The sequence below is a fragment of the Bidens hawaiensis genome, unplaced genomic scaffold (genome assembly GCF_021521415.1).
Source record: "Bidens hawaiensis isolate Kalapana, Puna unplaced genomic scaffold, B.hawaiensis_p1.1 tig00013977_1, whole genome shotgun sequence".
Taxonomy (NCBI): domain Eukaryota; kingdom Viridiplantae; phylum Streptophyta; class Magnoliopsida; order Asterales; family Asteraceae; genus Bidens; species Bidens hawaiensis.
In genome coordinates this window covers 340,127-357,897 of record NW_027492194.1, presented here as the reverse complement: position 1 = coordinate 357,897, position 17,771 = coordinate 340,127, and the positions used below count along the sequence as shown (strand labels likewise).

General features: G+C 40.3%; 1 protein-coding gene across 1 annotated transcript; it reads left to right on the top strand.

Annotated features, from left to right (window-relative positions):
- The first annotated feature begins 1,245 nt into the window (after positions 1-1,245).
- On the top strand, positions 1,246-2,418 carry LOC143545446 (uncharacterized). Its single transcript, XM_077037346.1, has one exon. The coding sequence runs from the start codon at positions 1,246-1,248 to the stop codon at positions 2,416-2,418; it is 1,173 nt and encodes a 390-aa protein (XP_076893461.1).
- The last annotated feature ends 15,353 nt before the right edge of the window (positions 2,419-17,771 follow it).

Below are 17,771 nucleotides of genomic sequence, written 5' to 3'. Positions count from 1 at the left end.
GTGTAAGGTGCTTGTGGTGGATTGAAATACACCGATTTGTTATTTAATACAAAGCCAACTACCATATGCTCCGGGTGTCCCTGAAATGCCGATAGAAATATCGAGCGAGACTTCGGAAGGTATTCCGCTGACTGACAATCCAACCTACTATCCTTCTGGGGACATGGAGGTTCAAAATAGAATAAAACATGAAACTAGCACCGAATCATCTAGTTGGATGGATTGTCACTCCAACCAGAGTATGTGGCTCTTTGGATCACCGCCACCGGTTTACCAAAACCCACATACTATAGCTGGACCGAGCCATGGACCGACTCATTACTCTGAAAACCCGTACTTTCCCCCATATTGTGGTCCCGTACCTACGATATCTGAACAGACAAACGAAATACGGGAAGAAGCCCATTTGGTTGAGGAATTTTATACCACAAACATACCCGATGAAGAGATGCAAGCCTACGTGGTGAATCCTCACCTATACCCGAGGGAAACTGCTTATCTTTTTTCCATCTGCATCCGCACCGGTAGGGTATCCAAATCAACCCAACTCGGTGATGGACGAATTGAGGAATGAAATAATTAAGAAGAAAAAGATAGGTGACAAGATTATAAAGAAATGCGATAAGATGAAAAGTCTTGTCAAGAAATGGTCTAGGGATTAGGAATATATAAATGTTGTTGTATAAGCATGTTTTATTTTCCGTCCCTCTGTAATATGTTTGTGAAAGAAATAAAAGATCGTATGTATTGTGTTTTGAATCTGTGTATTTTACTGAATTACAGAATGTCTGATCAAAGAAACGAAAGCTAAAGGAGTCAAGCTGATAAAGCCAAAACTCCTGAAAACAATACTAAATCGATACCAGAAGATACGTTGGGGGTATCCGCGAGATGATAAAAGAAGCGGTTACACCATTGATCAAAGATGCTGTAACTCCTTTAATAAAAATGGTTCAATATTACACAGCAACTCTAAAAGTATGGCAAAGTCAAAATCAATGAAACAAGTACAGTCGAGCCATAGTGTATCGGTACACTCTAAAAGAAAAGAATCAAAAATGTCAAAAGATGAAAGAGAAAATAAAGATGAGGGCTAAGAGAGCTCTACTGCTGATCATGTTCCAATCAAAGTAAAAAGAGTTAAGGTTAACACGGGATATACATTCAAATATTTTTCAAGTGTACAAACCGAAAGAATTTTCTGGAGACAAAGGATCGATTGTTACACTCCGTTGGCTGGAAGAAATGGAGTATATCGTTATTATCAGCAAATGTACCGAAGAGGAGAGTATCCAGTATTCATCCCAGATGTTTAAGGGAGAAGCACTGGAATGGTGGAACACACTGATAGAGGTAAAGGGCAGGGATAATTTGTATAATCTTGAGTGGAAGACTTTTAAGGAGTTGATTAAGCAAAAGTTCTGCCATGTTTATGAAATTGACCAAATCCAGACGAAGCTCTGGAATCACAAAGTTATTGGCACGAACCTCAAGGAATATAACACCAAGCTCCTTGAGTATTGTAGACTTGTACCACATTTGGTCACACCCGAGTATAACAAAGTGACCAGGTATATTTGTGGATTGCCCAAGGAGATTCGTGATCACGTGAGATCACATATGCCCGTAACAACTGAATCTGCTATTGAACTTGCTGGGTATTTGATGGAAAGTATGATAAGAAACAGAGACGAGGAAAGGAAGATTGCGGTTAAGAGGAAGAGAGAGAATGATGGCAAGAAAAGATTTGAGAAAGGTAGGGAAGGGTCGGCTGTGTTTAACCGACCATTGTGTAAAAATTTTGGTAAAAGGCATGAGGGGAAGTGTTTAAAGCCTACGCCAAAGGTGGATGTTCGCAAGTTTGACCCATTTTCGACATGCAATTTTTGTAAAATATCGGGTCATAAAGAGGAGGACTGTAGGAAGAAACTAATTGTTTGTTTTGAATGTGGTGAGAGAGGGCATTTTAGTGCCGAGTGCACTAAGAAGAAACCGATAGCAGGAGGCGCCAATGGTAGCGGTGCCAGGAATGATGGGAAAAAGGGAAACGCCCGCGTGTTTATATTAAACACTCAAAAGGCGGGAGAATTGCCAGATGTGATTACTGGTACATTTCCTATTAATAATGTTCATGCTAGAGTATTATTTGATTCTGAAGCCAATCAGAGTTTTATAGATTATAAGTTTTGTAGCCTATTGAATGAACCTCTAGCTAAACTAAATAATCATTATGAATTAGAAACAGCTAATGGAAACTTAATCCAAATATCCGAAGTATTAAATAGTTATATTTCCTTAGCTGGGTATGACATGCCAGTACAATTGCTACCTATGGAGTTAGCAAGATTTGATATAATATTAGGAATGGATTGGTTAGCTGACAACAAGCTCGAATTCTATGTAATTAAAAAGCTATAGACATACTAACTCCGAATAGGAAAATTATTCGAATAGCCGGTGATAAAAAAGTTGGTAGAATTGGAATCATTTCCAAGATCAAGACAAGTCATTTCTTATGAAAAGGTTGCCTAGCATTTATGGCTTATGTAACTAAAGAACCTGAACCTATGAAGATGGAAAAAGTCCCGATTGTTTCCGAATTCAAGGACGTATTTCCCGATGAATTGTCTGGAATCCATCCTGATCGAGAAGTTGAATTCAGAATAGACTTAATTCCGGGAACAGCTCCGATTGCTAAGTCTCCTTACAGGCTAGCACCAACTGAAATGAAGAGCTGAAGAAGCAATTAGACGAACTATTGGATAAAGGGTTTATACGACCGAGTTCTTCACCATGGGGAGCTCCAATACTATTTGTTAAGAAGAATGATGGATTAATGAGAATGTGCATTTGTTGGTACATGATGTCAGTAGTTCAGTATATAGTGTCTGTAATCGAGTTAGTATGTTTTGTATTTTGTATTAAGCGAAGTTAGCTCACAAGTTCGCTTATATAGGCGAACTTGTGGAACAAGCGAAGTTAGGGACAACTTCGCCTAAACATGTTAGGCGAAGTTGTCGTCTGATATAAACATATAGCTGCGGCTAGGTTTAGAATCGATAGTTTACGAGTTGTTTAGAGTTTGTGTAATCGGTGATCAGTGAATCACGTGTTTCCAGTTGCAATACAACGTGTCTTTGTTTATTGTAACGTGTGTTTGATCGTGCTTAACGTATATCGTCTTCTACGCTCGTATCGTCTTACGTAGGGATTCCGCACCTACGTAGAACGAGATATTCCGTGTAGATCCGGTTGGGAACCTACAATTGGTATCAGAGCTTTTGCTCGTGATTGTGTGGTTCGGGATTATCACGCGGGTGTAGAAATCGTTCCGTTCGACTATTCGCGGGACGAGTTTACGTTAATATAACGAATTTTTGTGTCCTACTCACCTCCCACCATCAAAAACAACCCATTACACCTTCGCATACCTTGCAAAACGTCAAAATCAAACCTGCAAAATCATCGTGTTCATCAGGCGAAGTTGCCGCTACTGTTTGTAGGGTTTAGGCGAAGATATAAGGTTAAGCGAAGTTATCCACAACTTCGCCTACCTCACAAATTCGCTTAACTTAAGCGAAGTTATCTACAACTTCGCTGATTCAGGCGAATCTAAAAAGAGAGCGAAGTTACGAATTCAAGCGAAGATAAGACTTAAGCGAAGTTAACTTTAACTTCGCCTACAGTACTGTTAAGAATAAAATTTTTATTTTTCGGGGTTCTATTGTGTTTTCGTTTCGTGAAAGATGACTTCTATAAATATTACGGAACTGGTAAAGATGGAAGTGGAAGCGGGTTCAGCTACTAAGGCACCGAATATGCTTAAGGGAACCGATTTTGTGGCGTGGAAAGATCGGTTTGAGCAGTATGTTAAATATCAAGACGCTAAGATGTGGGTGTGCATTCAAGATGGATACATTCCACCAACTGCTTTGTATGAGGGTCGTGAACAGATTAAGAAATACAATAAGATGGAAGAGGAAGAAAAGAAGATGTATGAGGCTAAAAGCAAAGCTCATGCTGCGAGAACAATGGCTCTTCCACAAGAGATTCTTCACACCTTCAGGAAATATAAAACTGCTAGAGAGCTATGGGAAGCACTTGAAAACCGATTTGAAGGCAATGTGGGGATTCGTGCATCCAAGATTAAACTACTCAAAACCCAATTCTCGGTGTTCAAGTATTTGAAGAATGAATCACTTGATGATATCATCACGAGATATTATCACCTGATGACCGAACTCAGCAATTATTCCATTGCTTACAAAGAAGAGGAGATCGTGGAAAAACTCCTTGATGCTCTCCCACCGAAATGGGAGATGTACACTGTCTTGATGAGAGAAGATAAAGAGTTTGCCGACTATGACTTGGAAACAGCAGTCAACAAACTACGAACTTTTGAACTTAACATGGTTCGAAAAGAGACACCAACTGATCAGGTTCAGGATCCAGGAATGTATGGTGCGAAGTTAAATCAAGTTCAAGTTCGAAGTCTGAATCATCTGCTTACTACTCTAAGGGAGACTCGGGCGCTAACTCAACACATGAAGGTCATGTAACTCTCAACATGGATGGTGATGTGTGTTTTGTAGCTGGTGGAACAAATGCTTCTAAACCTCAAGCAACCAAGGGTAGTTTCTCTTCAAGTGTTCCGAACAACAACTACTCTCAGATGCCCATGAGTGTTAAATCTGCTGAACAACAGTTTGCTCTTTATGCATCTTTCATTGCTTCGTATGAAAATTACATTAAAGGCAAGATTGTTGATCCTGCAACTTTAGACGAAGACTATGATCAGATCGATGCTGATGATCTGGAAGAGATGGATCTGCAGTGGCAGATGGCGATGATTGTAAGAAGGGTTAAAAGGTTTATGAAGAAGACTGGTAGAAAGTTTGTTGGTGAAAGACCAGGATTTGATAAGTCAAAGGTGCGGTGTTATAACTGTCAACAGAATGGACACTTTGCTAAAGAGTGCACAAATGAACGTGTAGAACGCAGTCAGAACAGGTCTACACAACAGAGTGGTGGAAGTAGTGAGAATAGGGCGATGATATCCAGACATAACGGGGAATACAATTGGAATCTGCATGTTGAGGAAGTGTTCGAACAGGCCAATTTGGCGAACATCAAAACTGCAGGAAGTGAGAAAGTGACTGGAGAAAATCAAGCTTACATGGCAGAAGTGACAGATCAGCTCTCCGAGGTAAGTACAAGACTCCCTTGCACGAAATGTGAAAATCTGTCTGAACAATTGACAACAATAACTGATCAGTTTGTTAGTTTGGATGCTCAATTTAAAACATTAAAAGAAGATCATCATTACACTAAAACTAGAGAAAACAGTTACAAGGTAAAAATAAAAGCTAGTGAAAAAGATATCAGAAGTCTTAAAGCCAGTCTAGCTGAAAAATTACAAGTAATTGATCTTAGCTATGAAGTGTTAGAAGAGAAAACCAAACTAATAGCTGAAAGGGATAAACAGATAGCTGATCACCAGGTGAAAGTGGTGGAACTAAACAGAAAGCTTGAGCAATTTAGAAATTCCTCTGCTATACTTGATCACCTTGTAAGTGATCAACGTTCCCCAGTTAAAAGGGGAGGAATTGGATATAATGAAGTTCCACCACCTTATAATCATAACTATACTTATGATCCTAGTAATCAGAAATCTGTTGATGTTGAAATTGGCCAGACAGTTCCTGTTAAGGTTACGATTAAAGATCCAGAAGTTAGTAAAGGCGAAACGAGTAAACCTGTTTCGAGTGTTAAGATTTTTGTTCCTAGTTTTGTCTCATCAAATTCGGACAAGTCATCCGAGTCGAGTGAGACAAAACAAGAGGCAGTGTTACCAAAACGTGGAGAGGAACATAAACCAAATGAAAAGAATTCTCCACTAAACCCGTATGTCCCACCATATGTTAGACAAACGGGCAGTAATGCAGCCTCAACATCTAAAACAACTGTTGATACGAAAGTTGAACACAGGAGTTGTTTCAGATGCAATCAATTAGGACACCTGATTGCTGATTGCCCTCTGAAGCAGAGATTCAGAGGTATGAGGTCTTCGAAAACTGAGAATAGAACTAACAGTAAGTACTATAATGGTAAAAATGAAAACTCATCAAAGTTCAGACATTCGATTAATCCAGGTTTTCAAAGAAATCGATCTCAGTTTTTCCCTGTTAACAACCAAATCTTTAGTAATAAATCATTTAATTCACGATGGTTTGGATGGCCTCATAGTCAATCTACAAGAAGGTATCCTTTTAGGACTTACAGAAATCATTCTAATACTAACTTTGGACAGCCAAAGTACGGGATGTATCGACCCAAGAACAATAGGTCTTGGGTCCCCAGATTTTAATCCTCTGCTTTAATCGTGCAGGAACAGTTGAACAGGGCTGCAAATAATCTATGGGTTGTGGATAGTGGCTGTTCCCGGCACATGACAGGTAACAAGAATTTGTTACACGAATGGAAACCTGTTCAGGGAGGAAGAGTAAGTTTTGCTGGAGAGAGTGGTGGAAGGATTACTGGAATTGGGACGGTGACTAATGGTAAAATGACGTTAGAGAAAGTGAATTTCGTTGAAGAACTGAAGCATAATCTGCTGAGTGTATCGTAGATCTGTGACAAAGATTACACTGTGCACTTTACCAAGAATGAAGCGATCGTACTGTATCCTGGTTTCAAGATACCAGATGATTGGATAGTAATGAAGGCTCCAAGGGAAAAGAATACGTATGTTATGGATATGAGGTCGACTGAGATGGCAACAGAAGAATCTTGTCTTCTGTCAAATGCAATCAGGATCGGAAGTCAACAACAGGTGGATGTCAGTTTCTTGGAGGCAGATTAGTGTCATGGCAGTGCAAGAAGCAGACCTCAGTCGCCATTTCAACCTGTGAAGCAGAATACATGGCAGCATCGAACTGCTGCTCCCAGGTTCTTTAGATACAACAGCAATTGCGCGATTATGGTCTGAATTTCACTCATACTCCTATTTGCATAGATAACACTGCTGCTATCTCAGTAACTAACAATCCCGTAAAGCATAGCAAACCTAAACACATTGACATCCGTCATCATTTTATACGGGATTGTGCTGAGAAGAAATTGATTGTGCTCGAAAAGGTTGATACGTTAGATGATTTCGCTGATTTGTTTACTAAAGTGTTTGACAAAACTCGTTTTCAAAACCTTGTTGAGCTGAATGGGATGATCAATCCCGAGTAACCGTGTTTTTATGTCTTTGTTTAAAAAAAAAAAAAAAAAAAAAAACGTCACTATCGCTTAGAATTATGTCGGTTGCCTCAGTTTGAAGGACATATCTTCGGATATGTTTGGTCCTCATTTCTACTTGTAGAATATGAGGATAGCCATTAACCAGATGACTGAAAGTGACCGGGGCGGTTTAGGATGTGTTTTTATTCTTTAGCTGAAAATTAGTCGTTCATACTTAGTTAGAAGGACACATACTCGTATGTGGTCGGTCCAGCTGATCCATTGGATCTTCAGGATAGCCGTTTACCTGAATACTTCGACTTGATCGGGGCGATAGAAGTTAAAATTTTTTTTGGGAGATGAAATTATTTTTCAAGTCTACTACTTCGTAAGAAGTTCCTCTACTATGTTTAACAGAAAATTGATCCAACCTTGGAAAGTGATAGATATACTGATTCTGTGTGCTTAACTAGTGACGTTATTAGGCCTAAAAGACTTTAGAACAGTCATTGTAAGTCATGGTAGCTTTTTATGGTGCGTAAAAGTAGAAGTGATACTAACTAAATCTCCTCGATTTTATGTGGAAACTCCTTAAGAGTTGTGCATGTCTCCATATATATCTTTCCGAATGATAGGCAGAAAAACGATTACCCAGTCATACACGAGCCCGTGAGTGTTCTGATTCCCGTGAAGATAGCGTGTCAAGAAACTGCAGTGATCCAGATTCGGGACTTGCAGTTATTTACTACTCTGAAACTGTGTAAATATTTAAAAAAAAAATTATTATGTGTTACTGAGACATTCTAGAGCTTATGATGTTAATACTTCTCAATCAAGATGTAAGAAAGAGAACGGGAAGAAGAGTCTAAAGATCAAAGAGTACTTACTATTTAATCAGACACTACGGGTCGAGGTCAACTCGGGGTGACTTGGGGAAAGCCATATAAGCTTTGAGAATAGATAGGAGGCATCACAATCTCTGATGTGTTGCCCATTTAATTTTTGAGCTTAATTGAACCTAACCCGTATCACAAAAGCAATGAAAACCATTTTAAGTTATTTACCTGCTTACAACCTGTTTCTTTATGTCATAATACAGCTGAACATGGATCTGTGTGACAGTCACTTAATTAGTATGATTCCTGTTCGGATCTTTTCTAAAACGTGGTAGTCCCTGTCGAGACTGAAATTTGATCCCGTGTACTTTATTTCTAAGTTTTATTCCACTTATGTCGTTTTATAACTTTATATTTGGTTACTTGGTCTTGATCGTATCATTTAACTCTTTAAAGGATGTTTTAAAACTTAATTGCAAATTGTTCAAATTATAGGGGTTTGTTTTGTAAAGTTTAATATCGGCGAAGTTATCCATAACTTCGCCTGCAATAGGCGAAGTTATCCATAACTTCGCCTGTATAACCTTGACCCTATATAAAGAAATTTTTGGTCAAATGCTCAGTATTGTTTTTCAAAATCCGGCGAACTTATACTCAGAACTCTAGGCGAACTTATATCTCGAATCAAATCTGTGTTGTTTTTCTCGTTTCTAATCCGATTAAAGGTGTGTAGGGTTGTTGTATCGTATAATCACTGTCATTGATGTAAATCAAAGGTCGTTTCGACCTGATTCGCGACCCCGTTTAGTCGAAACCTCAACACCCGATTTTCAAACCTGTTATTACGTGGTCGTAATCAACTTGATCGTCTAGATCATCTTAAAAACATGTTTTACGAGATCCTCAATCTCCAAATTCACCAACTACACGTCGTATTGAACGTCTAACTGTTGCCGATTCATATTCAGGCGAACTTACAGTTTAGGCGAAGTTATTCTTAACTTCGCCTGAGGTTTAACTTCGCCTGATAATTAATTATGTAACAGTATATGAGGCGAAGTTGTGGTTAGGCGAAGTTGTCATTAACTTCGCCTGGTCCTTTTACTTAACATTTATCAGGCGAAGTTCAAGTTGAGGCGAAGTTGTTCCCAACTTCGCCCCACCTCTAACTTCGCCTATACTGAATAAATCATAACTTCGCTCATGGTAACAGGCGAACTTGTGATTTGCCTCGACGTTTCCCTAACTTAGTCTGTTTTTGTTGCAGAAATGGCAGCTGTAGCTGGAGCAGGTGGTGCAGGTGGAGACAACAACCGACAGTTTTTCCCGGGGCATAACATGTACATCACATTGGACCCGGATGCGAGCAGTGTTGATGATTTCCGCGAGATCATCACGTTTCTACTCCGCTCGCGTATCTTCCACGCAATTACTACAACACTGCCTATCTCTTTGCCAAACATAGAAGATTTCTGGCAGACAGTGGAATATGACTGTCGAGTCGAGCCCCGGGTTATGCGTGCAACGGTTAACAATCAGATAGTACAGTTCTCGTCTGAACAGATCAGGGTGGCTTTACAGTTTGGGGATGAAACGAGAGACGATCCTACAGACTTTGTGGCTCCATTCAGAGATGGTGCGTTTCTGAGAATGGGATATTCTGGTCCTTTGGGGGATACTCAGAGACGCAAGGGGTTCTTGCTAGACCAGTGGCGCTTTCTCATGCATGTGATGATAGTGTGCATGTCAGGGAGAAAGGCTGGTACAGATGGAATGGGTGCGACCATGCAGTCGGCGATGACTGCTCTGACTTACAATAAGCGTTACAGCTTTAGTCAGATGGTATTCTACGAGATAGATCGACAAAGACGAGCGGTGGCGCGTGAGAGATTTCTTATGTATCCAAGATTTCTACAAATGATCTTGAATCACGTCGCTCCCACGTTACCTCAGCGCCGCCCAATTAGATATGTGGAAAGTGTCAGCAAGAGGATCTTCGCTCAATGCAGATCATCCAGTGCGAGGAGCAAACCTGAGCTCCGTCCTCGACATACTCCTTTATTCGGGTACTTGATCAACCAAGAGTATGTTCCTGCTCGTGGGGAAGAGTTTCAGGATCATCAACCACAACAGGCTGGAGCACCTCAACCACCTGAGGTACAACAACCTATACCTGCTGCTCCTGTTGTGGCACCGGAGGAAAATGTTGACCTTGATGCAGCGTTTGGCGGTCAAGGATTTTTTGATATGGAGCGTGTTGATCCTGAGGAAAATGTGCAAGTCTCGGTTGCACTGGTTACTAGTGTGGATGTTGCTAGGGCAGCTACGACGGTGGCTGATTCTGATTCGTCAGATGATGATGTGGCTGAAGCGAGACGGATTTTAGTAACTCAAGAAAGGATTCATGGGAAAAGAAAGAGAGCCGATGATGACAGTGATTCAGATTTTGAGGAAGAAGTACATCAGTTGGTTCGTAGATCAAGAAGGGAACGGACAGGTGCAGGTTTGGGAGCTGGTGAGAGCTCAAGGGTGGTACGTTTCACTCCACCCGCACTGTCCGGTATGACTATAGTTCCTACATCATTACCAGTTACAAGGCCAAGCGCCACGGACGTTCCCGTGGTGGCTACCTCATCCTCATTCGGCCTCCCACCCACTACATTCCAACTCTCGGCTCCGGAGATTGTATCTTTGCCACCTCCAACTCTTACTCCATCGGAGGTCGTCGCAAGATTTATTGAGTCGACAGTTGTAGCTACTGCAGGGTTGTCAGTTACGATACCACCTGCGGTTACGTTTACACCTACTTCTGAGGTCCCGGTTACATTGGAAATCCCTCCTCAGTACACTCAAGATATATCACATCTGAGGTTTGATTTCGATGCAACCTTATCCGACTCGGAAAGAATAGCAGCGCTTGAAAGGGTCATGGCAGAACAATCAAGGGTAAATCTTATCCAGACCCATGCTATTCAGCGCCTCGTTGCAGAGAATCAGATACAGTCGTCCCTACTGATCGAACATGGAAAAATAATTGATGCTTTGAAACAGTTCTTGGCATCTCAGGGGGAGACAAGCTGTAAGGGTGATGAGCTGAGGACTAAGAAGCGTAACGATCGAGACGATGATCCCAATGCATCAAAAGATGCAGGTGGAGAGTTGCCAAGAACTGAACAAGCTCTTGGGACTTCCACATCTTAGGGGGAGTCAACGAGTGCAGCTGGCGGTTCAGGGGGTGATGAGGTGGTGGTTGTGGATGCTGAGGAGATGATGGATGATGATGTTATAGGTGATGACGATGTGTTACCGGTTGAAGAGATAGAGAAGATTGGTGCTGAGATTGTCATAGATAGTGAGAATGAAGGGGGAGAGATTGTGAAGGAGAATGTTGAGCACGAGATTCCGGAAGTTGATAAGTCAGATATAGGTCAAGATATGGGAAGCGATGAGACGGAATGGGAAGAGCAGCCAAGATGGAAAGAAGGCTACGCTCAGTGGTTTATAAAGACTAAGAAACCGGCGGTCCCTACTATGTTCAAGAAAAGTTACAACATCAGGGGTTATGCTGAATCGAAAAAGGGGATTATATGCTGGTTATATGATGAGCAGTTGAGGCTCTTTGTGATTAAAAGGTATGATGGGGTTCAGTATTTCAAGAGGCTGTTGAGATCATTGAATACGTTGCCTGAATGTGAAGTGAAGGACTTAGCCAGGTTGGGGTGGATAAACAGGAGTGATGATAACATGGCTAGGGTCATTGGAAAGATAGTCTGGAAGGAAAGCATAAAGGAGAAAAGGTTCGAGCTGTTGAAACCACAGAAAGGAAAGCTCGTTGAAGACAAAGACAGAGGAATGAGAGCAGATGGCAAGCCTTGGATGATAATGAAGTATAAGCCAATCCGGTGTTTAAAAGAAGTGCCGATGAAACAAATGCCAAGGATGTGCTCAAAGATCTGAAGTGGTGGTACGTTGATTGTGAAACAGCTGAGGCAGTAATGGAGGATGAAGATGAACAAGAGCTGATGAGAGTATATGATCCTATGCATTTAGTGAACTTGTCTCAAGCTGATCTGCAGGTGCTGAATGAGAAAAAGATATTTTATATTCCTGCTTGGAAAGAAGAAGCGAAGAAATATCAAAGAGTTGTCTCAGTTTGTGTACGAGAAGGCGTTCATGCATAAAGATGAAAGATACAAGATTGTTGAGATTACAAGACACGTGCTTGAAGATAGAAATATGAAGCTACTGCCAAGGGGGAGTTTGTTGGTACATGATGTCAGTAGTTCAGTGTCTAGTGTCTGTAATCGAGTTAGTTGGATTTGTGTTTTGTATTAAGCGAAGTTCTCACAAGTTCGCTGATATAGGCGAACTTGTGGAACAAGCGAAGTTAGGGACAACTTCGCTTAAACATGTTAGGCGAAGTTGTCGTCTGATATAAACATATAGCTGCGGCTAGGTTTAGTAATCGATAGTTTACGAGTTGTTTAGAGTTTGTGTAATCGGTGATCAGTGAATCACGTGTTTCCAGTTCCAATACAACGTGTCTATGTTTATTGTAACGTGTGTTTGATCGTGTTTAACGTATATCGTCTTCTACGCTCGTATCGTCTTACGTAGGGATTCCGCACCTACGTAGAACGAGATATTCTGTGTAGATCCGGTTGGGAACCTACAGCATTGATTACCGAGAGCTGAATAAAGTTACAATCAAAACTCAACATCCACTTCCGAGAATCGATGATCTCTTTGATCAACTTCAAGTGGCGAGTTGTTTTTCCAAGATTGACCTTAGACCCGGGAATCGTCAACTGAAGGTACACGAAAATGACATATCAACGACTGCATACCAAACCCGATACGGACATTATGAGTTCACCGTTATGCCATTCGGACTCACGAATGCTCCGGAAACATTAATGGATATGATGAACCGAGTCTGTAAATCATACTTGGATAAGTTTGTTATTGTCTTTATTGATGACATTCTTATCTACTCAAAGACGAAGGAAGATCATCAAGTACATTTAAAAACCATACTCAAAACGTTGAAGAAGGAGAAACTATAAGCAAAATTCTCGAAGTGTGAGTTCTGGTTGTCTGAAGTGCAATTCCTTGGACACATTGTGAATGAAAAAGGAATTCAAGTTGGTCCAGCAAAGATTGAAGCTATTACGAAATGGGAGAAGCCCAAAACCCTGACCTAAGTTAGAAGTTTCCTGGGGTTGGCTGGTTACTATCGGAGATTCATTCAGAATTTCTCAAAAATAGCAGTTCCTTTGACTTAGCTTACTCGGAAGTCCGTTAAGTTTGAATGGGGACCGAAGTATGAAGAAGCGTTTGAAACTTTGAGGCAGAAATTGACAAATGCACCTATCTTAGCCTTACCCGAAGAGCAAGATAATTTTATCGTACACTGTGATGCTTCACACATAGGTATGGGGTGCGTTCTGATGCAAGAAAAGAAAGTAATTGCATATGCTTCAAGGCAGTTGAAGGTTCACGAGAAGAATTACACCACTCATGATATCGAGTTGGGAGCTATAATCTTCGCATTGAAGTTATGGTGACATTACTTGTACGGTGTAAACTTTATTGTCTACACTGATCATAAGAGTTTGAAGCACATATTCGATCAGAATGAGTTGAACAGGAGACAAAGACGATGGATGGAAACTCTTAATGACTATGATTATGAAATCGTCTATCATGAAGGAAGAGCTAATATTGTGGCTGATGCCTTGAGTAGGAAAGAACATGAAAAGCCAAAAAGAGTGCGAGCTCTAAGGCTAGAACTTAAAATTAATCTGTTAACCGAAATCAAAGAAGCTCAGAAGTTGGCACTAGAAGAAAATAATATAAAGGCTGAAAAAGAAAACAGTACTATAGATCAATTAGTTAAAGGCGACGATGAATTACTCAGGTTAAGGAAAAGGATCTGGGTACCGATGGTTGGGAGCTTGCGAGAGAAAATACTAGAAGAAGCTTATAAGTCAAAATATATGATGCATCCTGGAAGTGACAAGATGTATCACAACTTAAAAGATAATTACTGGTGGATCGGGATGAAGAAAGAAATTTCCTTGTATGCAGCAAAAATGTTTGACATGTTCAAAGGTTAAGGCAGAGCATCAGAAACCGTTAGGTTTATTTCAACAACTTGAGATCCCTATCTAGAAATGGGATGTGATTACTATGGATTTTATAATGAAGTTGCTGAGGACTTCCCAACAAAATGATGCAATCTGGGTTATTGTTGATAGACTTACCAAATCCGCCCATTTCATACATATCCAAGAAACATTTAGCATGGATAAGTTAGCATAGCTATACGTAGAGAACATCGTGTCATTACATGGGGTGCCTTTATCTATCATTTCTGATCGGGACAGTCGTTTCACCTCCAATTTTTGGAGAAGTTTTCAAAAAGCGATGTGTACGCGCTTAAACTTGAGTACTGTTTATCACCCACAAACCGATGGACAAAGTGAAAGGACGATTCAAACACTAGAATATATGCATCGTGCTTGTGTTATAGACTTAGGTGGTAGTTGGGATACTCACCTATCTTTGATGGAATTTTCATATAACCATAGTTATCACACAAGTATACAGATGGCACCATACGAAGCACTGTACGGACGAAAATGTAGAACACAAGTATGTTGGTCTGAAATTGGTGATAATCAATTATCCTGAAATTGTCTAAAGAACGACTAATCAAGTTATACAAATTCGTGAACAACTAAAAGCAGCACGAGATAGACAAAAGAGTTATGCTGACATACGGCGAAAACCGTTAGAATTTAAAGAAGGAGATAAAGTGTTGCTTAAAGTATCACCTTGGAAAGGTGTTGTTCGCTTTGGAAATAAAGGGAAGTTAAGTCCGCGATTTGTTGGACCATTCAAGATTATTGAAAGAATAGGTCCTGTAGCATATCGTTTAGACTTACCCGACGAGATGCAAGGAATTCACGATGTGTTTCACGTATCGAATTTGCGTAAATGTTTAGCTGATGAAGCACTCGCAATGCCTCTAAAAGATGTGCAAGTTAATGAAAAGCTTAAGTTCGTAGAGGAGCCAATACAAATCGAGGATAGTCAAACCAAGTTCTTTAAACGTAAAATATTGAAGCTGGTAAAAGTTAGATGGAATTCCTGACATGGTCCGGAATTCACTTGGGTACTTGAATTTGAGATGAAAAGAAAGTATCCACATCTCTTCGCATAAATCTCGAGGACGAGATTTTTCTAAAGGTGGGGAGGATGTAACACCGTGAAAATACCCCATCTAATTTTGGGCTAAAAATGAAAATTCTGAATTTTTAAGACTCATCGCGCTACGCGATGTCCTATTGGTTGCACCATCGCGCTACGCGATGAAGCATCACACAGTTCAAGAAAAATGGCGGCATCGTGCTGCGCAACGGCCAATCCAACTGGTTCATCGCGCTACGTGATGACCAGGTTAAGTAATCAAGACACGTGTCCAACCACGTGTCAACACATGGCTCGTTCTGGTGAATTGCGGCGTCGCACTACGCGATGGCCCTGGGGAAAAGACCATCCCGCTACACGATGCTCTGTAAAACTCAAGTATAAAAGGGTAGCTACGGGTTCAGTCCATTCCATCCCATTTTCACACTCATTCTCACATATTTAGCCTAGAAGCGCGTGCCAAGGTATTCTGAGGTTCCGAGGGCTTGATTTCGTGAAGGAATGAGGTGCCGAGACGTTGTTATATGATTTGTTGTGCGGTTGAACGAATCACGAGCTGACCCGCTGCCAATTTTCTTAGTTCTTACACCCGACTAGCCGATTAATGTAGGATTATGGTTAAGTTACCTTATTATATAGTTATTAGAACCTAGTTAAGGGTATAGTCGTTAAATTGTAAATGTTTTCCAAGTAATGTTTTACAAAATAAAAGATATTGCTTCCACATGAAGTAATGTTATCAAAACTACTATTTTGACGGGCACGTAGTAACTGGAAGGGGGATATCATTAGTAGACTATTCTTGCCTAAGGTAAGCAATTCGTACACATCCCAATCAACCGCGGGATCCGTTTACTTACCTGGAGAAGTTTGCCAACGTGATACACTCTATTAGGCCAAAGCGTGCCATACCAAACGTCATATGTAAATACAAAAGTATTTTCATAAAACGACTATAACTCTACTAAGGTTAGGTCTGACTTAAAGTCTGCTGATTAGACCTCGATTCTGCTGAACTGAATTAGACTTCAAGTCTGCTGATCAGACCTTTAGTCTGCTGAATAAGATAAGATATATCATCTAGGTACTTATGCATACCTATTACAAATATAGGTTAATAGCATACTGAGGAAAGGATTCTGATATCACCAAACTGACAACACAAGGTGAACACATTAACCCTTTATGGTCTGAACTGATTTTACTCTTGTAACATACAGGTTTTTTATTGCAAAGAGCCTGGTAAATGTTTGCATGAGAGTATTGTCTCTAAAATCGTTACAATACAAAATAGATAATAAAAAGAAACTCAGACCGAATACACATGTGTCTAGATCCATTCATAACTAATAATTGGCATACAAAACCAAGTCAGTCATAACCAGTCCTCCAACAGGGTCAAATAACCTAGGGGAAGGTTGTCTTCGAATAGGGGCTATGTACTCGGGGAACCTTTGAATTGTGTGTGTAGGGCAGTGGTACAAATCCCGAGAATGACAGGCGTTCCTGCTAAGATTATGACACAGAAAACTATATTTGTATTTAACGACTGTTATAAACTGTTTTATGTAGTCAACGTTTCACCAGCATATAGCTGGCGTGTTTTTTCCAACCCATGCAGGTAACTAGTGCTGATAAGTGATATACAAGGATTTAGAGTCATGATGTTAGAAGATCGCACGAGATGGCTCTATTTTTGAATATATAAATCCTTGTAATAATAATAACACTGTTTTGTAAACCGAAACTTGGGTATTTAATTCCCAAGACATTTTGCACTGTAAATTAATATTTTAATATATAAGACTTTCGCTAAAATAAACCCACTACTCTGATATATTTACAAAACAGGTACCAACCCGGGACGTCGTACCCAGGCCTTGGACCGGGGTGTGACAACATCCACCTCAGTCATTGGTTTTGCTTTCTTTGGGGCCATTATATAATGATAATCAAATACGCATCAATTAATACTAATTTCAGCACATAACACATTGTAACAGTAATCACAATAATGATTGTACAAGTAAACCAAACAACATATTGGTATTTCACATACTGTACTATACATTGCTATCAAATGACACATAGACTTAGCCCGATAAAGGCCAATGCTTGCATGCGCATATCAAAATCTTTCACCGTGTGACAGTAGACTTAACCCTGTAAGGGCAAGTGCTTGTAATAATATATCAAAATCATACTCCATGTTAGCATAACATACTACTATATGCGTGCATGGAGTATCAAAAGGCTATGTACACAGATCCATAACATACTACATCTATCTATATACAAACAATGCACTAACCACAAGCACAAAAAGAACAATACCGTGATCATCCAGTAACAACTCCAGGGTTGGTCTGTCAACCTATCCAAACACCAGCAGTGGTAGGCGTTTGACTGTTGTAGGTTCATTACCATCTGCTGTAGCGTCAGTACACACTGGGTCACGTCCCTCATCCCCTGATTAATGCTATCTATGGCTAT